The sequence below is a fragment of the Laetiporus sulphureus genome (assembly GCF_001632365.1).
Source record: "Laetiporus sulphureus 93-53 unplaced genomic scaffold LAESUscaffold_2, whole genome shotgun sequence".
NCBI classification, from domain to species: domain Eukaryota; kingdom Fungi; phylum Basidiomycota; class Agaricomycetes; order Polyporales; family Laetiporaceae; genus Laetiporus; species Laetiporus sulphureus.
The window spans coordinates 875,087-897,942 of record NW_024468511.1 but is presented as its reverse complement, the minus strand read 5'-3'; the positions used below and the strand labels follow the sequence as shown (position 1 = coordinate 897,942).

The window sequence follows — 22,856 nt, the reverse complement described above, 5'->3', positions numbered from 1 at the left end:
GCGCGCAGTGATGGCAGTGGTCCGTCCGCGTCGGAGTCGGTTAATTGTTTGATTACGTATTAAGTCCCCGGGAAAGACGGCTCGGGTGAATAGTTACGGCGCCTGCAAGGGTCGGGGTTGACCGTCGGAAGGAAACATATCCCAGAGCTTGTTGTCCGACCGCTCGCAATGCTCTCCATCTCATCTCATCTCTCCATGCAGTCCACCTCAGAGTACGTGGACGACAGCCGTCCTGCAAAGCGGCCCAGGCAGGACGACCTCTGCGACTCGGTCGTGCGCCCGTTCACCATCCCTGCCCCGTCGGCCCACCCAGAGACCGATCCTGCGGAGAACTCCTCAAAGAGGAACAGGAAGCGGCCACTGTCTTGCGGGGAATGCAGAAGGTAATGCTTCAAACTGTCTCAGCTCTAGATCGCAGCTCACTGGCGCGCTTGGGCGGCAGGCTCAAGCTCAAGGTGAGTCCAGGCACTGTCATCAGTCGGGCATAGCGGATAATCGGACACGCGGTCCTGTGCAGTGTGATCGCGTATTTCCATGCCAGTCCTGCTGCAAAAGAGGCTGCGCAGAAATATGTCCGGATGGCGCGTTGACAGGAGGAAAGGGTAGTAGGCAAGTCGTTGCTAACGAGGTTTGCTGGCCGGGTAGCTCATCGCTTCGTCAGGTTTATCCTGGCTAATACAGAACAACTGCATGAGAAAATTAAATCCATGGCCGAGCGCATCCGCCAGCTGGAGGACGCTCTACAAACGATACAGGCACAGCATTCGACAGAGTCCCACCCTCTGCTAAGGCAGGAGCTTCTGTCCATTAAGCGCTCACCTGAATTATTCGGGATGGATCGCAATGCAATTGCTGCAAACCACAACATCAACATTCTTAGTGTGCACAAAGAAGAAGATGACCACAGAAGCACTGGCTCGTCAGGAACTCCACCGGACGTCGGCGACGACGTAAGCCGCTTAGTAAATGATACTGTATAACTGTTGAAGGCACTCAGTGATCTGCTCATTTACAGTATGCATCCTCATCCTCAGTGTCTGTCAGCGCCAGCGTAACACAGCTCGGACTCCCTGAGGAGATTGTCCGCCTAAGTCGGGCTTGCCCGGTACCGCCCTCGATGAGCGCCGACCTCAATCCCGACCTCCGACGAAGCATCCGTGACCTACTACCTCCGCCTAACGAGGGTCAGCGGATCTGTGAACAAGCGCGCCGAAACGCGTTTTGGCAGTACGTTCACCAGAAAGCTACAGCAGAGCGCCGTGATGGCAACTGACGCTTTGTGTTGGTGCTCGCAGCTACAGTCCAGATACCAGCGAAAGCTTTATACCTAACCTGGTTCACAGCGTGTACTATACCCAGCTCAATACCCTCCTTCCACATCGCCTCAGTCTCTTCCTCATCGTGCTTGCTATTGGGACAGCGGTCGATCTCCAACCAAGCCACGATCGCCATGCAGCTGAAAAATATCACCATCTCGCACGAGCCGCCCTGTGCGAAACGGCAGTCGTTGATGATCCCAGCTTTGATACGATAAACACTCTGGTACGCTACTCCACTGATATGAGCCGTTGCATTTTCTGATAGCGGACAAAGTTCTACATGGTCTGGTACCTTCTGATGTTTTCCAATCACAAACGGGCGGCAGAGCATGCATGGGGCATCATGGTGCGTGCCATGTGCTGATGCTCCATTATCAGGACTCTAATTGGATCCTCCTCTTGGATAGGGTCTGCTGGCAAAATTGGCGCAGAGCGTGAGTACCATAGTAATCTCCGAGAGAGAAGCGTTCATATAACGCTCGACTGTCGCAGCTCGGCCTCCGTACGCGCCCAAAAAAACCCTTTTAACCGTGCTCCTAGTTAACTTCTATGCTTCACAGACCGCGATGGCGTGGGCAAGATGATACCAGAGGAGCTCGACAAGCGGAAGGCTCTGCTATGGAACATGATGAGTGTTGACGTGCGTTTGGTGCGTACCTGAAGCCCGGCATAGCTCCGCACTTGACGGGACAGCTGACTTGGCTTTGATTGATCGCCAGGCACTCATGCTGAGACGGCCGCCGTCTCTGTCCATTCATCATGTGGACGTAAAGCGTCCTGCGTACAACTTCTTCGACTCGCCGACCGCGAGCATCAGCGCGACATGTGAGTCTTGGCGCGTTGGCTGTGTTAGTTTGCGCGAGATTAATGCGAGCCGGGGATAGATCACGAATGGCGAGACACATTCCTCGCGCAGTGCCAGTATCCGGTGCTAGAGCTGATCATTGCCCCGCAACCTCCGCCGTATGCTGATGTGCTCGCGCTCGACACAAAGATTCGCGACCTTGAAATCCCGCCCGCGCTGCATATGGTAGACACAGATGCAGGCGCACCACAGCACCCCGTAGGCTTGCAGCAGGCGCTGACTCTCTGCACTCGCGAGATCGGTTCGTGCCCACGCGTGTCCCCGCTGCTGCTGCTCATGACATGTCACGCTCGGCAGCGATCCTAAACCTGCATAGAAGCTATTTGACGCAGGCGCTCAGAGCGCAAGATGGATTCACGATCAAGAGCAAATACTCACCATCCGTGCTGGCTGTCTACAGCAGCGCATGCAATTTGATCTGGACTGTGCACACATGCTACAAATGGGAGCCTGAGCTAATCGTTAGGTTTTCGGTAGTATGGTCGAACTGTCTTTCTGCCGCGGTATGATTTCCTTTCTGCAGACGATGACTAGTTTTGGTATTGACCGAACTATTTCAGCTCGCGCTGTGTCTCATTCTTGGGCGTGCTCCAAGCAGTCCACTTTCGCCTCATGCCCTCGCGGAGGTCGACAAAGTTAGGAGACTGTTCATCGAAGTCCGGGACCGTTGTCCTGCAGTTGCCAAAGCCTTAGTGAGTGTGGATGGTGCTTCGCTCTCATTGCACTCTGTGTAACTAATAATATCAGCCTGCTCTGGAAGCGTGCGCTGCAAAAGCGCGCTCCGTCTACGTCGGTTGGTGCCATGGATCGGTAGATTGCTACGGAGATTCAGAAAACGACGAAGTGTGTGCGCTCGTGCGCCGCACGGTGATGACGCCGCCCGAAGACGCGGGGTCGGCGACCCAAGAAGCGCACCCATTCGAGCATGCGCACTTTTCGCTGAAACATTGCTACGAAAAGTTCATTGCGGAGCACCCGTCTGGCCGCGTTGAGCCGTACTCGACCCAGCAGGATTCGTTGCGGTTTGGCGTGTCGCAATCGTACAGCATGTCGGCGGAACGGACGATGCACGACCCGCATGCGAGTATCAACGGCGCCGACGCGTCCACCTCGCAGAACACTTATAACCCGGGATGGATGGGGACGGAGTTCTTGGACAGCAGCTGGATGACATGGTTCTAGTGTTGGTAGTGTTAGATGGCATGAACATATGGCGGACTGGCGTGTACATTTGAACTAACGCTTGATTATTGGACTCCAACATGTACTTCTTACCTCGATCCTTCTTCCTGGTTATAATACCTGACCACTCTGCACGGAAATGAGTTTGAACCTTGCTGCCCCTTCGATCTGGCAGTTCTCTTCTCAAGGTTGATGATACCGATAAATGCTCGACACTATTCGACATCCAAAGCTGTGCTCCGTATGATATATCAAGCTCAAGCTTCAAGCTTCAAGCTTTGAAGGACAGCGGGAACGGCCGCCGTGAAAGATGAAATCGTCGCCGAACGCTCGCGACCGGCCGATCGTAATGCGTAATGACTTGGATTAGACAGCTGCCTAGCGGCCTACGATCTCATTTTTCTTTTTCTCCCATCTTCTCCCATCGCATAGACGTTCACTCATTTCAACAAACGAGGCCCCTCATTATGTCGAGCACGTCGCCGGTTATAGCGACCGAGGACAAGCTCAAGGTCCTGACGCACGTCCAGTACGATCCGCCCGAGTCGCTCTCGCCCTCCACGGTCGCCCCGGACCCGCTCGACCAATTCCGCACCTGGTTCACCAGCGCGCAAGGCGTTGTGCGCGAGCCCGAGTCCATGGTGCTCAGCACCGCCTCCGCGTCAGGCATCCCCTCCGCTCGCACGCTGCTCTTCAAGGAGCTCGACCGACGCGGGTTCATCTTCTTCACGAACTACGAGTCGCGCAAGTCGCAGGAGCTCACGGAGAACCCGCGCGCCGCGCTCAGCTTTTATTGGCGCGAGGTGGCCAAGCAGGTGCGCATCGTCGGTCGCGCAGAGCGTCTCAGCAAAGCGGAGAGCGAGGAATACTTCCGTAGCCGCCCGCTCGGGAGCAGGCTCGGAGCCTGGGCGAGCAAGCAGAGCAGTGTCGTGGATGAGGGCGAGGTGCAGGCGCGGCTGAAGGAAGTCAAGCAGCGGTTTGGCGTGCAGGAGGGCGCAGAGGATGCGGATATACCGCTGCCCGAGTTCTGGGGCGGCTGGCGAATCGTCCCCGGGTACGTATCACTTACTATCAGACGCACCCGTGCTCATGCAAAGAGTGTGTTATTACAGCGAAATAGAATTCTGGCTGGGCAAACCTTCACGCTTGCACGACCGAGTGCGCTACCAGCGCATAGAAGGATCGCCGGATGATACACGACAATGGAAGATAGAAAGGCTTGCCCCGTGATGCATGGAACAGGACAATTTCAATACGATGAGGTCAAGGCATGTACGGTGGGTGCATTTACTCTCCCGATGTACGATACATCGTCAATGTTGTATTTTGTCTAACCAGATCCAGGTCATCAATCATCCGCATTCTCAGGAACTAGCGCCCTTCGGGACCATCCAAAATCAGCCTTTTTGTGTTAATGTTGTAATGTTGACATCGAGTCGACACCGAGGTGTGGAACGCGGCCGAATTCCATGACTGAACTCACCATCCCGGCGGTGTGGAGTAGCCGCTAGAGCTCTCCGCAATCTCCATTGAATAGAACACATTGGACATCGCTGCATAGCTTAACCGCACATATTACAAAATACCATCAGGCCCCGGTAGCAAGACATTCATTCGACAACGTCGACATACATAGAACGGCTAGAACCATCGTGACCTCGACTTTCGAGATAAGCACCGACATACATGGATCTACTTACATGAAAAGGTAGCAGGAGAGAATCGAAGCTGAAGCACGGAGATTAAAGCTTGAAGTTGGCGATATGGAGTGCAACGCGGACTCGGAACCGGTGTGCGAGCTATGTAGCCTCGAGGCCGACAGCAACGAAGCTTTGTATCCTTCTCTAGGCCTCGTTCCGACACTTGGGAAGCGCGGAACTCGAGTAGCGACCGTGCCTATCTGAATGCGCGGTATATCCGCGCGGCGACATCGCCAACAATCGAAGCTCATTGAGCCCTTTGACCCGATGTTCCACGCAGCAGGAGCTGAGAAGTGAATGTCCACGCTCAGGGCACGCCGCGAAGTTTGACAGCGCGAATCGAGCTCGGACAGCGGGCGTCGATCCATCTCTCTTGCCTTGTACGGAGATCGAATAGCTGCAACGGGCAGATATGTCTGACCGACGGTGCCTCATGCTGATGATGGGCAGCGGGCCCGAAGGAAGAGCACCATTCCTGGCGTAAAGTGCCTCGAGCCGTGCATGGCCGATGTCGCATACTGTTATCCTTATTCCGGCGAGTGACGTCGTAGTAGCCAGCAATGGTCAGATTACGCGGAAACGAGACCGTTTCCTCGAGCGCTCTCAGCTTCTGCTCGAATACACGCGGTAATACGGCGTGTGAAGGAGATTACGAACAGCGGTGGAACCGAGAAGGAAGGATACTGGTGGCAGCAGCGTTGCAGACGGTGTCTTTAGCTCGGTGAGTGAACGCAGTTAGACTTCTCGCATCCACCTTTCTGCCTCGGATTCGTGTGGTCGCGGTTGCGGCCCAGAGTGTGTTCGCAAGAGCCATTCTCGAACTTGTGAGAACTGCGTAAGCTCAGCAGGCGTCTTGAGGCTCGTCGTTGGATCGCGCAGAACTTTTACCAGAGCAACCTGATGGATCGTGAGCGGGCCCGAGAAGAATTGCAATGGACGACATTGGAAATTGGATCGTCAGCGCTCTGTGGATGGAGGGGGAACGTATTCTCGCATCAAGTCCGCTCACATGGAGACGAGTGCATTGATTGAGGTTGCGAGCGCACTGACTGCTGCGATGCCAAGTCTAATCAGTGGGTTGGTGTCAAAACCCAGGCAAAGAGCAACAAGCGAAGCTGGGAACCAGAATGGAATAGCGATTTCTCCGCAGCCACGTCATGCGTCCATTGGTTGAGGGGAATGGCGGACCGTGTCGGGCAGCGAGCTAAGCCCCGAGGATCATATGTCGCGTTCTCATCGCTGGTGCACATCGAGATGGGGAAGCTGCAGAGGAGATGTGGGCCCCGTGGTAGCGCGAATCGACGCTGAGGGAACGGCATCCCGATAAGTTCAAGCGCGTCAGTCTATAGAAGCACAGAAGGCGGGCGAGATGAGAAACGTGGATGCAGAGGAGGGCGATGCGGACACGGCGCGCTTTTGGTCAACAGAGGAGATCTGGGGCCTATAGGGCATGTGCTGCTGCTTGTTGGACAGCAATACAGGATGGTAAGCCAATCCACCGAGCAGCGGCGGTCACACCAGTGCGGAGAGAGCGCGCGCCGTGACGGACGCGAGACATGGCGTGACGGCGGGGAAGATGCCGACTGGGCGAGATTGGGTGACCAGATCCGAGTTTCCGCATCGGGCCATCCAGAACGCCTCAAATGCACACCCAACTCCCGTTGATTCGCATCTCTCCAGGCCATCGTTTTCCTCCTTCTCCGTCCCTGTCCCTCCCTGTATCGCACACGCGGTTTTGATGTATCCAATCTCAGACCTCACCGCGTTCTGTCGCAGGACCACTGGCTTTGTGCCCCCCAAGCTCGTCGTGAGTCTCGCTTAGGTCGCGCGAGCCAGCTCTATGTGCTCACCCCGCACCAGGGCGCGTCCACCACCGTCATAGGGTCCAAGATGTACCTTTATGTAAGATAGATTTATTTGCTATCCTTCATTTGCACGTGGGCCAGGAATCTGAATGCGCTCGACTAGGGAGGTCGCTTGGTGTCCGAACGCAAAATGGTCTCGGATATCTACGTCTTCGACTTCGAGACGTGCAGCTGGGACCGGATTCCGCAATCACCCTCCGACGACATTCCGCAGGCGCGGTATTTTCACAGCGCAGATACATGTAAGTCGTTTTCATACTTCACGTCGACACGTCAAGTGACGCGTCGGTAAGGGCACAACCATCTCATCATTTTCGGCGGCATGGCCATCAAGCCGCAGTCCGACAATCCAGAGGATCTCTGCGTTTTGAACGATGTCCGACTGTTCGACCTCACCACTGGACACTGGCTTCCAGCCGCCACGACATCTGGCGATTCCTCCCTTGTACCCAACGCTCGTTACGCCCACCTTAGCTCCGTCACTGCCGACCGCCTGTTCGTTATCGGAGGCCAAGACTTGGACAATGTCTGGCTAGATGACGTGTACATCTACGATCTCGCAGCGAAGGTTTGGGTGCAGCGCCGTGAGTACGCTCGGCATTGTGGTACATACAGAAGTGTGGCGGCCACTGCCGACACGCGTGTTCGGCTACCTCAAGAAGAACTGCGCACTGGTCAGGCGTCCTCTTCTCTTGGTCCACCTGGAACTCGATTCAAGGTGAACAAGGCTGCACCTCCCACAGCACAGGTCACTCAATCAGAATCGCTTGTGCACTTGCCGTATTCGGCTCCTCCCACTGATGAGTATCCATGTGATATTTTTCTCTTCAGCAATTACAATGTGTGTGTTTCCTCATCGTTTAAATGATGGCACATTTTAAAGCCACTGCAGTTCACAGACGTTCAGCGAGAATTGGAAGTCTTCTCTCCACTTTCTGACGGTGATTTTACCGTGTCCGATCGTTCTGCTTCCATGACTGGCACTTCATTCCCCCCCGGCCTTCGTTTCCCCACGGGAGCTATTCTCGGGACGCACTTCATTGTCGCTGGCACCTATCTCTCACAGACCTACCAATCTTTCTCAATATGGGCGCTGGATCTCATCAATATGACGTGGTCGCGCATCGACCCTGGCAGCGCACTCGCCACGGGCTCGTGGTTCAGAAGCTGCCTTTGGCCTGCCGCGAACAAGTTTATGGTGTTTGGCAACCGACATGGGAACCTCGTCGAGGATTACAATCGCCGCCTCCTCAGCTGGGACCACGTGACGTGCATTGATCTGGAGGCATTCGGCATCTACCAACCGCCTTTCCCCTTGCTGGACGTACCCTCGCAAGAGCTCGGCCTTGCAGCCTTCGAGGAGGGTGTTCTCACTGACTTCGAGATCGTGTGCGACGATGGCCGCAAGATCAGGTGCTCGCGCAAGATGCTCGAAGAGCGCTGGCCATGGTTCAAGGAGCAGCAGAGGCGATTCGTTCAGGCAGCGAAGCGAGAAGCTGAGGCGATGCCCACGATCCCAGAACACGTTCCTCTTCCTGAACTACCTGGCGGGTACGACGGGCAGGAGCCTCGTCCGGACCCACGCCTGACCCCGCGCGCGTTCCACCTATCGGAGCCCTACCCAATTACCCTGGCGCTGGTGCAGTACTTCTATTCAATGGCACTGATCACGCCTCTGCAGCATGCGCCCGCGGTCCTTACCCAGCTGCTGCTTCTGTCGAGTACGTACGAGCTGGCCCACCTGCAGTCACTCGTCAAGCATGCGATGCATCGCGCGCTGAGCTATGCGACATCGGTGGGCATCTACGGGGTCTCGACGCTCTGTGGCTGCCGGAGCCTCCAAATCCGGTATGTTTTTCGTTTCCCAAGTATCAATATCTGATTAGCGGCTGATGTGGTGCAGGGCACTTCGTGTCGTCATGGTAAGCCCTGTTCGCATCATGCAATATGCAAAGGGTATTGAGCGATGGGCTCTAGGCATATAGTCAGAAACGCCCTCCTGGCAGCCGTGCGCGTCCTGACAAGGACAGTTCGTCTGGAGGAAAGCCCCCAGACTCAACGAACGGAAGTGGGAATGGCACCGACGGGGCTGGAGGCGGTGCCGGGGGGCCGTCTGAACCTCCCAATGCAGCACGGCCACGCGGGATGTCCGACGCGTCCTATATGCACGGGTCGTCCGAGGGCGGCGCCGGAGGTGCCAACGTCGGGTACAACAATGCGTCAAGTGAGCGGCCTCTGCTTCTTCGGGTGGACTGGCTGATCGTTGTTGGGCCCTGAAACCTTAGACCCGGTGCCATCGGCGGACTCGGACGCAAACTCGCTTGTGACGTTGCGCCCTCGCGCGATGTCGGAGGTCGTCTATTCAGCCAGCCAATTGCCGAGCCAGAGAATAGGTCAGTGATCGCAATTTGACTATATAAGTGAGTTATGAGTTCGCAGGACTCATGGGCGCGCATGGCGGTTTCCAGCAGGTTCATTCCGCCCGGCAACAGCTGTTGCTACGAAGGTGTTCATTCCTCCGGCGCGACCTTCCAAGCTCCCGTCCACGGCGTCCGCAGTTCCCTCGCCTTCGTCAAGCAGGCGGACGTCGCGAAGCAGCTACCGAAGCAGCGCTGTGTCTTTGTCAACAGACAGAGAATTGTGTGCAATCGTTGAACTGATGTCGCCGACCATTGAGACTGATGAGAACGCGTCGAGAACACCAGTTTATGGCAGCCGGTCTCGCGCGAATTCCCTGCTCGATGTCTATCGCAGCACAGAGTTGGCGCAGGCCCAGTGCGTTGATGTAGATCCGCCCTCTTCGCTCTCCTCCCTGTCTGCCAGCAGCAGCTCGTTGAACGCGGAGTCCACCCAGGACGATTTCTGCCAGGCTGCTGTCTACTCACCCGTCCAGGCTGCATTCCCTGCTTTCCACCTGCCCTCGACGCCTCGACGACCCACTTGGGATGGGGAATCGCTACCATCGCTGAAGACGTCGACTTCGTATAGCTCTCTCTCCACGCCTAGTCTAAGCCGAACGTCTTCGTTCCATCGCTCGCCACCGGTCAGCCCGACGGCTGCCACCCTGTCTACTCCGGTGGATATGACTCCCGTGTCTGCGCACGGTCACCTGGTGCTGGAGGTGATCGAGGAAGTCAGTCCACCTGAGGATGCGGAATCGCCGCGCGATCTGTTCTACAGCGATGCGAGGGGGAACTCGTCGCTTCCGAACTTGACCATGCAGGCGCAACCTGGCTCTGTCCATGAGTGCGGCCCAAGTCAGGAGGCAGCACAAGAGAGGTCGAGGTCGGACAACCAGCCAGCTCGCGAGCACCAAGTGCACAGACCGAAAACGGCGAACGTCGCATCTGCGGTTGCAGTGTCGTCGTCGAGAAGCGGCTCTCCTGCTCAACATGTCTCGCGCACGGTGATCAACAGGTCGAAGCGAAGTGCAAGTAATGCTATCGCACGGTTCTTTACCAAGGAGGTGAAAAAGACACAGACCGTGGAACATCTTTTCCATTTCAACGGTTCCGCTCTAAACCTCAGCATGGCCAAAGCTGAGGAAAAAAAGAGGAAGAAAGCAGCTGCGCGGGCACAAATCGACAAGCTGGCCGTTGAGAATGTGCGTAGTCCGCTGGAGGTGCACGCCCAGCGGAACGACCGCCTGTGTCACTAAGGTGGTGTGCTCGCAGTTCTCGGTATGAGACTGCTGGACCTCTTAACTCGATCTATCAGGGATTGTTGTATTGATTATATCTATGTACGCTATCGGTAATTGCTGCTATCCTGCTGTACTCTGGCTATTATGATAGAATAGATGCTGAATCTGACCTCAAGCTCTTAGGTACTGTTCGTCGTGTCGGCCTCTCGTTCTTGTCCGTTGCTGGGTTCAGCGTTCAGAAAGACGATGCAGTGATTCCTATTGTACACAGGACAAGCAAAAACAGTAGTAATACATGGAGAAGGGGAGAATCACAAATGAAGAATTCCAGGGGTCGCCGCTGCAGGAGCCTAGCACTTTAGGACTCTACATGGCGTAATCTAATCTATCATATGGCACCATCACGTCGTATTACAGCAACATCAATATCACAGCAGTGCGTCGACCTCATCTCTGAAGTCCTGAGAATCTGGGCCATAGACGTTACCGGACATCTGTGAGAAATAAGTAGCCTCTAGACCATTTGCACTAGCCGCGTTTGCGCCAGCCAGAGGGAGCAATTGAGGCAATGCGGCCGCTTCTGCATGTTGAGATCCAGCAGGGAGGGCCAATTGATGCTCGGGCATTGGTACATGCGGTGCAGCGGGACCGGGCATAGCTTGAAGAGCCTCCGGTGGAGTTATGATGTGGTTGACTGTGAGAACAGATCAGTACGTGTGAGCGTCGATAGACAAGCAAAGTGGACAAAGCCCACATTCTTTCGCATGACCTGATTTCGAACCACCAAAGAAAACAATCAGCTATCGATGTGCGCCCGCCTGAATCGGAAACGACAAAACTTACCGTGATCCTTCTGTCTGGAGCATAAGCTGCCCTCGGGGCAGTCTGGACGCTTCACGACCCAGTCTGCGAGAAACCCTTTTCTTCGCTCTCGCACCCACCAGTCACGGAGGCCCCAAAGGAAGACCTCGGTCGCGCATACCCTACAAATCCTGTTTCGAGGTGCGTTCAAGTCTGGGTCAACGCCACCGGCCACGCCGTGCACGTCCATGAAGAGGTCCAGCTCGATCAACGGCGCAAATTGTCTTGGCTGGCTCTGGATGTAAGCCACAATCTAGCAATGAGGGGTTTGAGTGTTGCTACGTTGGGTGATCGACAACGGACGGCCTCTCCTTACCTCGCGATAAATGTGTCTTGGGGATAGCGATTGAGCGGTCATATAGTCAAGCATTATGTCAACTTCGACAGTATTGGAATCAAAACAATCATAGACCTCTCCGCATTGAATGAGATCGCTCAGGTCAGACAATCCATGCGGCTGCTGGTTCAGAAGAGGCGCAGCCACACAACGTCCCGGAACGCCAATGCCGCAGAAGGCTACCTGACAAAGATCGCACTTGGTTGTTGGAGGGGCCTGCAGCGCAAGGATGTTCTCACTAGAGCAGGATATGAGAAGGTGCACACAGGAGCGAAAGCGACGCAAGTACCAATTGCCGCAGTATGCGTGGCCCGGAGGGGACCCGTCTTCTGTGTGCCAAGCGTTCTCTGGATCCATCTCAGGATCCACGATAGGCTGAGGACATCTCCAGCCCCAAGAGTTTCCAGCCGCACAGTGAGGGCAAGGATGCACAAAGTTGGCATTGCGGGATGCCATATTAGGTTCGGGAGAAGCCTGCCTGGGTGAAGGTAACTTCGGCACATAGCGTTCTCAGCAACAATAGTCGCAAGGAGTGAGTAGGAAGCACAGTACCCGCAAGGTTGAACCGGCCCTATACACCTCGTCTGCTTGTATCCGCTCGTTCTGGGGTCGCGTTTTAGACGGTGCGGCGCGGAGCAAAACGTCCACCATCGTCTGGAGAGCACGAGAGGGAGACACTACTGTTGACATGGCTCTACATGCCGGACAATTGGACCCGCCGTTCTGCGGTATTTCACGTCAGCAAGCAGACTTGCGATGGCAGAACATGATGACGGATAAATGGATAGACGCATACAGCGCATACAGCGCACATGTACGCGCCACAGCGTCCTGATGCGATGGACCGCATGCTATGCTATGCTTCAGCCACTCACCCGAATCCACATAACGATACAGCTAGAGCAGAGCGTAAGCGACCTTCAACGACCCGGAACTAGAGCGTTACCTTCCACAGAAAAAGTGTTGACATGGCATGACGACCACCGGACGATAAACTAGTGCGGAACAGCACGCGCACTGCAGCTCCTGCTCGAGTTCATTAGCGAGAGCCTTCCCATCGATCGCCTGCGGCTTCTCTCGCGGCGCATCACCCCTTTGCGCTTCTTCGACACGATCCCCCTTGAGTCTCTTCGAACCCGCTTCATCCATCATTCCCTCGTGTGATAGGGACGCCCTTCGCTTGGCGGGAAGCACAGATGACAACGCCAACCATTCTGATTCTGACTCTGCAATGTCCGCGAACGACGGTGACGCCGGCAACGCCGCGGCGGCGGCCGACGCTGAAGACGTCTCTGGTGGCATCTGGGCTTAGTTGAGATGCGCGGACGGTGATGAGGGTACAGTATAAAGAGGTGATCGTGGCTAATTCGGGAAGTCGTGGCTGAAGTCACGGTGGCCTTGGATCAACTCGGCGGTGCGTACATACAGGCCGGTCACACGTTACGATCAAGAACCACCGTCATTTAATCTCTGCGCGAACATCCAATTCGTCGCCATGCTTTTTGTTTCCAATCAATGAGAAGCGGATACAGGGTGGGGTATCAGACAAACTGTCCGTTCGTCGGGCTACTTGTTGATACACTATTTGGTACTACTACCTCGGCACAGATTCTGCGTTCGTCTCCAGATATGGGCGGGTCATTAGTGCGGAAAGGTATGTAAAGCACTGGTCAGTGTTCTGTTCTCGGAGCTGGATATCTAGGGTATAGACATGTTTTGTCCCTCGTAGAAATGTTTGCAATCTCGCGGCGACCCGGCGAACGTCCACGAATATCAGATCGAACCATCTAGAAACCGGGGCGAATAGGCTAGCGGTGCAGGAGCCGGGACGCCTGCCGCATGGCACGCAGAGATCATCCTCTTCTCAAGCTCTTGGGCCCTCCGCGTAGACTCTGGAGCAGTCGTTCAGTCACAGCAGGCATCTCAATGACCGAACACCCACCCGCGCAAGGCCAGAGTGACATGAGATATTGAAGAGGGGCGAACAGAGATTTGCAAGTTTGCAATGCCATGACGAGGGAGTTGTCGGTGGTCCACATAGTGATCATCCTGCACGCTCTACTTTGTTCAGGGGTCCGAGAACGCACCAAAAGCACCGGACACACCTTGAGATATGGCCCATGAACCACCACAGGTAGAATGGCCGCCCAGACAAGCTGCTCGTCGGCTGCCCCGTCACCGTGTGTAACCCGTACATGGCACGCTTCGCCATTGAATCATGATGCGTGACTGTTGAACGACGGTAAGTCACACCTGTCTGCCTGCATGCGACGAGCCACTTACGCCACTCCTTAGCTTTTGAGCGGATGATGTTAGCATTGCTACACACTGGTCAGCGAGATCGTTCCTCTTCACAAACCCGATGACTTACACCTCGATGTTCGGCGCATATCGCTGTAAATCATAATAGGTATATAAGCGAGCACTGCTCACGATCAAAAAATCAGCTGTAGATACGGCATAAAGGGGGAAAACTCACATGAAGAGATAATCACGGCTGACGAACAAGAAAGTTCTCTCGATATCACACGTATGCGAGTTGAGCGTTTCCTCGATACGGTCAATCTCCATCCAGGTATCCATAGCATACTGAGCCTTCTCCGCATCACTCATGCTCATATCGGCGCGCATGCGTACGCAGCCATTCCACAGTAACAACGAGCGCATATACAGCGCCCAGACCGAATCCTTCGACGCCGGAGTTGCCGCCCGGAACAGCGACTCCCCAGGCAAAAGAAGAGCAAACTGCCGCCCTCCCTCATCAGTTCTTGATTAAAACGACCGGTGGTAGAGCACTCACATTTGCAGGGTCCAGCACGAACAAGTCCACATGCGGCATAGTGTACGCCGCGTTGTACGACGTATACCCCGCCACCATAATGACAGTGCTCCACACCAACCGTCGGCACTCCTCCTTGCGAATATCGCCCTCCGTCCAGTCACCCACCCACGCCGGAGTATGGCTCCACAGCGGCGCAATCTCCGTCGTGCCCGGGGACATCTGCCCGAGCGTGTACGCCGAGCACCAGCACTCGCCGAACAAGCGCGGAGGCGGCGGACTGTGCGGGGGATGCTGAGCCGCGTCAAACTCCTCCCGACTGACATGTCTCCGCTCGCGCCCTGCGAGGGGGAGCACCGGGGCGGAGCGCTGCACAAACGTGCTCACGCGCGGGTCGCCCGCATCCACGGACGTGAGCGCCAAACAGCGAATGAGCGAGTCGAGCATGCCGAGCGCAGCGCGCACACGCTCGGTCGAGTGCAGCGGGTGCACGCACACCTCGAAGAACGCGATGACCTGCAACACGAGGGAGCGGTGAGCAGCGTCGATCGGGACGAAGAGCACGGGGCAGTTACCCAGCTTGCTTGGACGAGATTGTCGTCTACCCACCTCGCGCTCAGACTCGCTTCCAGCGCGCCTTGTGCCTCGTCGCGCAGCCGCAACGCGCGCTCGCGCCCCCGGGCCCCGCTGCCGTGCTCCGAGTCCGAGCTCTGGAGAAACGTCGACAGCGCGAGCGCACCCAGGACAAACGCGGGCTGCAGCGACGTCCTTTCTATCGGATCTTGCAGTCTCCGTAACAGACGGTTAACGTTGAGGAACGACAGCCAGTAAGACGAGTATTGGAGGAGAAAACGGATGTCATCGTAGACCCTGTGTGTCGCTGACTGTCGCAAGCCAGGAGGAAGCGGGCCGGGGTGGCCTTGAGGATAGTCATAGTTGGTGGAATAGAAGCTCAACACGACCTCCCAGTAGGTCTCCTGGGCATAACGCATCGAGGGCTCTGCGGGAAGCGATGTACTTTGACCGACCTCCTCGTTACCATGTGATAGAGCAGATCCAGGCACCGAGAGTGGAAACGCCGAGCCCATTGTTGGGTGGCCGAGTCCCGTAGTATCAGGTTCATATCGGGGTTGTCGTTGAGGCGAAGACCTAAGCGAAGTGAGCGTGGGAACAGGAGTGTAGGGCGACACCTGCGAGTAGAGCACGCCCTCGGGGCTATGGTGTGCAGGACCAATGTTCGGTGTGGGGATGACGATGGGAGTGAGCTGATGACTGCGCGCGTAAGCCCCCCTCGAGCCGGCGCTCTCCAAATGAGACGGTAAAGGCCGCAATGTCAACGAGGGTGACAAGTTATGCGTCGGCAAAGGCGGCGTAGCGGAGTGGGCCTTCCGGGAAGGACTTGCTTCGTTGGAGACCGCCCCGGATGCTGCTTCTTCGCCATCAACCTTTACAGGAACGTCCGGAGGGTGTCTTCGGCGCCTCCGAGGTTGATCCTGGTCGGCGCCACAGCCTGACACTACCCGTTGGCGAGCGCCGGGCGTCTTGTCTGGACCACGACGCTTGGGCGCTGCGTCGTATGTGCAGAGCACATTATCGTCGGAACGGCGGCTGCAGTTGTAGCACGAAGGCCTCGCGCCATCACAGCGAATTTTTCGGCCGCGGCTGGAACGAACAGTGTTACAACTGATGCGTCCTCGAACTCGACCGACGACTTACCATTGCACGCAAGCGACGAACACTCGAGTGCGCGGTCGGCCTTGGGTGGTCAAGGGCTGATCCGGAGCCAACTCGAGGCGCGGCTTCTCTCGTCGAGACTTGCTCTGCCGCTCCGGTGCATTGGGCGGTGGACTTGACCTGTCGGACTCGTTGGTGTCTGGCGGGGAGGACGTGTCGAAGTGTGGGTGCGAGGGCAAAGCGGGGTCAGATGGCTGCAGGTGGGGAAGCTGGTCATGGAAGTAGACAATGTCGTCGGGCGTGGCGAGGGGACGGGAGGCAGTGCTCTCATAAGACATAGGGCGGGGGGAAGGCCTGTGCTCGTAAGCAGGCTGATACGCATAGCACGCGTTGGGATACTCGATAGCCTCTTGATCGAAACGCAGGTCGGTACCGGGGGGATACGAGCGGTTGTCGGACATGGGGAACGGAAAGTCGGCGGACATCACCCGGGAGCTGAGGAGTGGATGGAGTGGCGGGACTCACGCGTGGGTTGATGTGCCGGGGCCGAGGAGGGGAGAGGGTTATAACAGTCTGAAGAAATCAAATTGGGAGAAGAGACGGCGGCCAATCGGGATCGACAGATGGTTGATTCCCTCTCTCCGCGAATATCCTCTCAGATCCAGAACTTCCAGCCTGGACGCATGAGCAGCGGGGAGAATACGCTAAGCCTGTCGCGACGTGATCCCCCTCTCAGATCCCCTCGACGCATCTGACGCCCGGCGCGGGCCCAATAGCGTCCTTTTACATACTACTTCATCGCCATTAATGCCAATGTATCCTCCAGAATATGCGAGCCCTCGCCATGGACACTGCCTCCGCAGCACCGCCAACAGCCACCGCGCCAGCCTCCCACGCAACCCGACTTTCCCCCGCAATGTGCGCTTTTGTCGGATTTCGCTCGACTAGGAAATTATCCTTGTCCCAAGCTCACGCTCACAGATCTCGCTCTCTGAATCGGCTTCAATCTATCGGCGGGAAACCCTCGCTTGCGCACACCTGCCCATAGGTGGGAACATCGACTCGTCCAGCCACTCTCCCGCTTTACCTAAATCATCGCGTAGAGAACAACGCATCTTCTGCGACGTCCTCGGCATCGCATGCTCGACGAAGCTCCAATGTCCTCCTTGCCGGTGCCTCAATCCCTGCTGCAACTATCGCTTACTCTCTCCCGATGTCCACCGACCGCACGCGACAGGCCAGCTCGAGCCTATATCTCATCCGCGGAATTCTTCTGCAACGCGATAGACACCTTCCATCACGAGCACGGCCCAAAAGACAATTAATCGCCCACCCCAACTACTTCCCCGTGCACCATCACGTCCGGCCGCTATAGCCCTCCAGAGCCCAGCCCAGATCACATCGTATCGTTACTTCCCGTGCGCGCGCCTCGCCTGTCCGCGCGGTCGCACACACGCTTTACGTGGGTCATCTACCCCGGATAAGTTATGCCCGGCCAATCCACTGGGATGCGGGCCCAGAATCCAGGGACCACTTCCGTAGGTTCGTCCTTCTCTCCCGCTGACAAGCTAGCTTACGGTCTCACGCGCCGTGTATGGCCAGTCACGCGTACCAGCCCGAAAAGCATCGCACTGATTTATTCCGAATACGTGAAACTGAGGCGGCGCGCCCAGATTCTGGCCGCGCTGGTGCAGCAAGGCGTGGCTTCCTATCCCCACAGAGGCGGCGATTCGTTGCTTGTTAGTACACCGAGGAAGCAGCTTGGCGGCCGCGACTCACTTCCGCATCGTTATGAAATATTATAGCCCCTTCTGAGGCTCGGCACGACAGCCATAAGGCATGTTGCTTCCAAACGGTCGTCGCAGAGTTTGTTCGAGGTGTGAGCGGCTCAGGTACAAGCCACATGCAAGAGAAGCTGGTTATTGACGACGACGCTGGATTGTCGCCGTGCATTTCCGATCTTCGCGTAATAACCGGAAAACCTGCATGATTCCTCGTTGAGACTGTACAAGCAGAGGGCGAGCGGCAGCCGCAAGGTTCGCGATGCCGTTGTGCCATCGAGGCTGTGCGCTGACACGTCCATGATAATCTATACAGGTGCTACTCATTCTTGGAGGTCCCCGAAATTGCTGCGGCCACGTCCCATCGAATTTCAACGAGCTCCAAACGTCTAGGGAGAGGTTGTTCGGGGTGTGAGCGGCTCAGGTGCAAGCCACATGCAAGAGAAGTTGATTATCGAGCAAGCGGATGTTGCCGCTGAGGTTAGGACCACGCCAGCGCGCTACTTGGCGACGACGCTGGATTGTCGCCGTGCATTTCCGATCTTCGCGTAATAACCGGAAAACCTGCATGATTCCTCGTTGAGACTGTATAAGCAGAGGGCGAGCGGCAGCCGCAAGGTTCGCGATGCCGTTGTGCCATCGAGGCTGTGCGCTGACACGTCCATGATAATTTATACAGATGTTACACACTCGAGGAGGTCCTCGAAATTGCTGCGGCCACGTCCCATCGAATTCAACGAGCTCCAAACGTCTAGGGAAAGGTGGTTCGAGGTGCGAGCGGCTCAGGTGCAAGCCACATGCAAGAGAAGTTGATTACTGAGCAAGCGGATGTTGCCGCTGAGGTTAGGACCACGCCAGCGCGCTACTTGACGACGACGCTGGATTGTCGCCGTGCTTTCCGATCTTCGCGTAATAACCCAGAAAGTCTGCGTGATTCCTCGTTGAGACTGTAGTAGATGGACGTTATGGAACGGCTGTGTCAGGTAGTGGGTAGAGTCGAGTCGCTCAAGTATGTCCACCGTCGCAGACGATAGCCGGAAGTGAGCCGCAAGGTTCGCGATACCGCTGCGCCGTCGAGGCTGCGCACTGACACGTTTACGATAATTTATACAGGTGCGACACGTTCTAGGAGATCCCGGGGAGTGCTGCGGCTGCCGGCCACCTCCCATCGAAACTCAACGAGCTCCAAACGTCTAACATTGCCGACCGCCCTCAGTCCACCACCCGCGAATTTCACGCTGCCCGCTGGAAGCGGGCCAAATGCAAATGGCGGCGCAAGAATCCCGCACAGACGATTCTCTTCCTCTCTCCCGCTCCATTCGCGAACATTCGTACCCCCTACATTACCCCAAATACGACCGACCCCACCGCTATCCACAATTTCTGCGCGCAAGGATGCGAAGCGCCCAACTCCACTTCGACCACGACGGCCTCAGGAACGCCGCTCACTGCGCTGCGGGCTCCAGGGGGTTGGCCACTAAACCCACACATGCGGCATATTGGCGTACGCTTCCTGATCGCCGTGGATCTCTTCCTCGTAGTGGCGCGGTGGAGCCCAATTCATCGTGGAGTGCAGATAAGCGCTCGTTGGGTGGAGCTGCGGCGCTGGTGGGCTATAATTGTTTTTATTGCAGTTCGGATTGATCGCTGTGGCGCGTACGTTTGCCGTCGATACACAGACCCGCAGGCGTATGCGGAGCAGGGGGGAGAGGGTGGGGGGCGGCGGCCTTCGACTGCCGAGGCCTGAGGCTTCGCGCGTCCCCGACTTCGTCGGCGATAGCCACTCTTCTTCGCGAGCATGCAGGAAGATAGTTTGCCGTCGGCTTCGCCTCCAATCAGGCGTGTTAGCGGCTGGAATTTGCAGTTGTGTGCGAAGGCGCGCTGACTGGTGTTCTATGTCGTCTCTACCGATGCTCGCTCCGCGCATGACGGTGCGGTCGCGGCCGCACTGGATCGTGTCTTGTCGCGGACACATTGACGTGTACCGTTAGACAAAAACCTCCGGCGAACCCTGCAACTACGCCTCTCCGCATTGGCTTGACTAGCTGACACAAGTACCTCGTGCTAATTCGTCCGCACTAATGACCTTCCTTCGCGCTGCAATAGGGTAGCTCCCTTGCCAATGTGATGCTGCGTCCATTTCGTTTTAACAAGCCCGTGACAGAGAAATGAGATGCTTCTCGAAGATCCTCGAGCTCGCTGGGCGACGTGGTTCGTTACTTCGCGTATCAGCCGCCGATGAAGCTCTGGATCAATCCTGCTCAGCAAGCGCTGCCGTAATTGTACCTGGATGCACCATACCTCCTTCTGTGCGTAATTACACTCGTTGGCTCCGTCCACTTTCTTCTGACGTGCAGGTGGAGATGCGACAACTTTACATGCAGCCGTTCTGGCATGGGCTAGACCGGCCGCTATGGCTTGTCCTTCCCGTGGTAACGTACACGTATGCACCATACCTCCTTCTGTGCGTAATTGCAATCGCTGGCTCCGACAGTTTCTTGTGACATGCAGGTGGAGATGCGACAACATTACATGCAGCCGTTCTGGGGCATGGACTAGACCGGCCGCTATGGCTTGCCCTTCCCGAGGCAACGTACATGTACATGCGTTGATCGCAGAGCGTAATTGCAATCGTTGGCCGCGTCCACTTTCTTCTGACGCGCAGGTGGAGATGCAACAACATTACATGCAGCCGTTCTGGGGCATGGACTAGACCGGCCGCTATGGCTTGCCCTTCCCGAGGTAACGTATGTGCGTTGATCGCAGAAATGAAGCACGCTAGTGTGATGTTTGCCACCGCTTTGAAGCCATCTTCCGGCTCGGACCTATGGTCGAAATAACTTGGCCTCCTCAGAGCCGAACCGTCGAATGTCTACTATGCCGGCCGCCTCTACGATACCCTCTGTATGTTTCTCCGTTTACATCGATGCGGAGGCAATAGTGTGCTCTGCTATCCAAATGTTCGTGGCTCAGCGCCGTCTCCAGCTATTCATCATTTCCACATACCTCAGGACAACATCAAGGGTTCATTCAGGCACGAGATCATGTGGAGTCTGCGTAGGCGGCCCACCGGACCCGTCGAGGTTTTATGCGAGGCTCGGCGACGCACCAAGATATCGGATACCTGCTCGTCTGATTGTACCGTTGACTCCACTCAGGCGAGCTGCCGAAGGCATCCGTATGGACCATGGACCGCGCTGCCTGTGGAATGGAGCGCAGAGTTGGGCTAATTCAATGATGCATGCGTGTGTGTGCCTGCCGCTTTTTTCCACAGTTGACGCATCGCGTTGATGGAGCGTCTTCGCGCAGCAGGATGACACGCTGCCTCTGGGACGGAAAGCAAAGCTGGGCTAATTCAATGACGCAGGCACACACCTGCCGCTCTCCCCCACGGTTGACGCATCACACTGACGAAGCGTCTTCGCGCAGGATGACACACCATTGTCCGTTTCACCGGAAGCGAATGCCTACGTTTGGGGGACACATCCAACAGGATGCCATTGACTGCTGGAGAGTTCGGAATGTCGTAACTGCCCATGCGCGACAGTATCAGTCTTCACCATTCACTCCGTTCGAGGATGTGGCGTCAGGCTCTCGCTATTCATCCGCTTATCTTATTCAAATTGCGTCACACCGTTTTCAAAGATATTCCAGCTCCACCCTAAGGCTCAGAAGCCGCGGAGGGATATCTGGATGTGCAGCCCCCGCTCGAGGGGCCACCAATCGCAAAACCCCGGCGATCAATGTGCGAATGCCCGGTGAAGCTCTCTATTCGTTCGTATGATCTGCATGGTTTCAACGTGTTTTTTTCACTGCAGGGTGCATGCCAGTGGCACCCTCAACGTTGCCAGCACCAAGCGCCCGTCCAAGTGGAGCCAGGTGCTAGTGAAGGTTCGTGACGGTACACTCTCGTCTCTATTGATCGCGGAGATCTGTACAGGCAAAGTCTCCACTCGGACTTTCGCCGATAAGATTCAGAGGATCAGAAGGATCGCTAGGCTCTCCGATATGTCGCTCGCGCGCACACGGTATCTTCCCTTCTCGGACGCCGCGAGGGACGAACTCTGTGAAGTTGTTTTGCGACTGCGATCTCTTCTCCATTGATTCCTCTTATTAGTCTAGACGGCCGATAGCGACCATGACAGCCACTAGGGCAGAATTTTCTGGGCGCAGCTCCCTACGATCGCTATCATGGTACGTAAGGACCTGATATTATAGCCATATGTGCACAAACTTACCAATCTGCAGTGCGAGAAGTTCCCATGGTGAGACGCTGTATTCAAAATCTGTATTGTTTCGCTGATAGCTTCCAAGCTAACCTTCATCTAATGAGCGCGATCTGTGCGTCGAGACAGCGTTCGGATGAGAAGCTTCCGGCTTCGAATGGCCCCCGGCTTCGAATGGCCCCTGAGAGAATGTACCCTCTCCCATCGTCGAGCCGCCCAGGTTATCGATTGATTATCTTTCTGGCACATTCGAACGTTTCATCTGGACGCGGAGACAAAGTGCACCAGCTGCGTCGCCTTGCCACCCTCGATCCTCGGCCTTTGCGGTGATGGAGAAGCAAGGCGGCAACCGACGCGTTACGTTTCCCCTTAAAGCCGTGAATTTGCCATTTCAATGGCTACCCCCGCCTGGCACGCGCTAACGGATCAGCTGGCGTTGTGAAATTACGCGCTGACCGCTTGCGTGGCGCCGTGGTTGGATTTTGATTGCAAACTCAGCGAGTTTCGTGTCTCGGAGCTTCATGACCCAAACGTAACTCCGTGACGCATCGGCTGCCTTGTGCGCTCCTTTGCGCCCGATGCTAAATATCATGCACAGCCGCTTCAGGCAGTCTGGTGGTGACG

General features: G+C 56.2%; 7 protein-coding genes across 7 annotated transcripts; 5 read left to right on the top strand and 2 right to left on the bottom strand.

Annotated features, from left to right (window-relative positions):
• The first annotated feature begins 46 nt into the window (after window positions 1-46).
• Window positions 47-3,506, top strand: LAESUDRAFT_720038 (uncharacterized protein). Its single transcript, XM_040907739.1, has 15 exons — window positions 47-383; window positions 443-455; window positions 518-609; window positions 662-950; window positions 1,016-1,227; window positions 1,296-1,542; window positions 1,594-1,665; window positions 1,727-1,753; window positions 1,812-1,821; window positions 1,880-1,968; window positions 2,039-2,144; window positions 2,204-2,425; window positions 2,482-2,687; window positions 2,745-2,876; window positions 2,932-3,506. The coding sequence occupies exons 1-15, from the start codon at window positions 169-171 to the stop codon at window positions 3,364-3,366; spliced, it is 2,367 nt and encodes a 788-aa protein (XP_040769709.1). The 5' UTR covers window positions 47-168; the 3' UTR covers window positions 3,367-3,506.
• Window positions 3,507-3,833: 327 nt separating this feature from the next.
• Window positions 3,834-4,596, top strand: LAESUDRAFT_754574 (pyridoxamine 5'-phosphate oxidase; the record flags this gene model as incomplete). Its single annotated transcript, XM_040911898.1, has 2 exons — window positions 3,834-4,420; window positions 4,479-4,596. 2 exons carry the CDS (start codon window positions 3,834-3,836, stop codon window positions 4,594-4,596), a joined length of 705 nt encoding a protein of 234 aa, XP_040769708.1.
• Window positions 4,597-6,804: 2,208 nt separating this feature from the next.
• LAESUDRAFT_640989 (regulatory protein ral2) lies at window positions 6,805-8,813 on the top strand (the record flags this gene model as incomplete). The annotated part of the gene is made up of 5 exons (XM_040903634.1): window positions 6,805-6,873; window positions 6,927-6,968; window positions 7,035-7,173; window positions 7,225-7,772; window positions 7,824-8,813. 5 exons carry the CDS (start codon window positions 6,805-6,807, stop codon window positions 8,811-8,813), a joined length of 1,788 nt encoding a protein of 595 aa, XP_040769707.1.
• Window positions 8,814-9,390: 577 nt separating this feature from the next.
• LAESUDRAFT_165003 (uncharacterized protein) lies at window positions 9,391-11,024 on the top strand. Its single transcript, XM_040901418.1, has one exon. The coding sequence runs from the start codon at window positions 9,591-9,593 to the stop codon at window positions 10,587-10,589; it is 999 nt and encodes a 332-aa protein (XP_040769706.1). The 5' UTR covers window positions 9,391-9,590; the 3' UTR covers window positions 10,590-11,024.
• On the bottom strand, window positions 11,003-12,921 carry LAESUDRAFT_733924 (uncharacterized protein; the record flags this gene model as incomplete). Its single annotated transcript, XM_040910464.1, has 7 exons — window positions 11,003-11,268; window positions 11,418-11,688; window positions 11,752-12,010; window positions 12,062-12,264; window positions 12,325-12,495; window positions 12,648-12,669; window positions 12,719-12,921. 7 exons carry the CDS (start codon window positions 12,919-12,921, stop codon window positions 11,003-11,005), a joined length of 1,395 nt encoding a protein of 464 aa, XP_040769705.1.
• Window positions 12,922-13,545: 624 nt separating this feature from the next.
• LAESUDRAFT_641362 (uncharacterized protein) lies at window positions 13,546-16,563 on the bottom strand (the record flags this gene model as incomplete). The annotated part of the gene is made up of 9 exons (XM_040903655.1): window positions 13,546-13,664; window positions 13,715-13,821; window positions 13,878-14,001; window positions 14,056-14,093; window positions 14,144-14,197; window positions 14,252-14,517; window positions 14,573-15,067; window positions 15,127-16,213; window positions 16,268-16,563. The coding sequence occupies 9 exons, from the start codon at window positions 16,561-16,563 to the stop codon at window positions 13,546-13,548; spliced, it is 2,586 nt and encodes an 861-aa protein (XP_040769704.1).
• Window positions 16,564-17,712: 1,149 nt separating this feature from the next.
• Window positions 17,713-19,753, top strand: LAESUDRAFT_754570 (uncharacterized protein; the record flags this gene model as incomplete). The annotated part of the gene is made up of 3 exons (XM_040911897.1): window positions 17,713-17,767; window positions 17,828-17,964; window positions 19,136-19,753. The coding sequence occupies 3 exons, from the start codon at window positions 17,713-17,715 to the stop codon at window positions 19,751-19,753; spliced, it is 810 nt and encodes a 269-aa protein (XP_040769703.1).
• Between the last annotated feature and the right edge of the window lie 3,103 nt (window positions 19,754-22,856).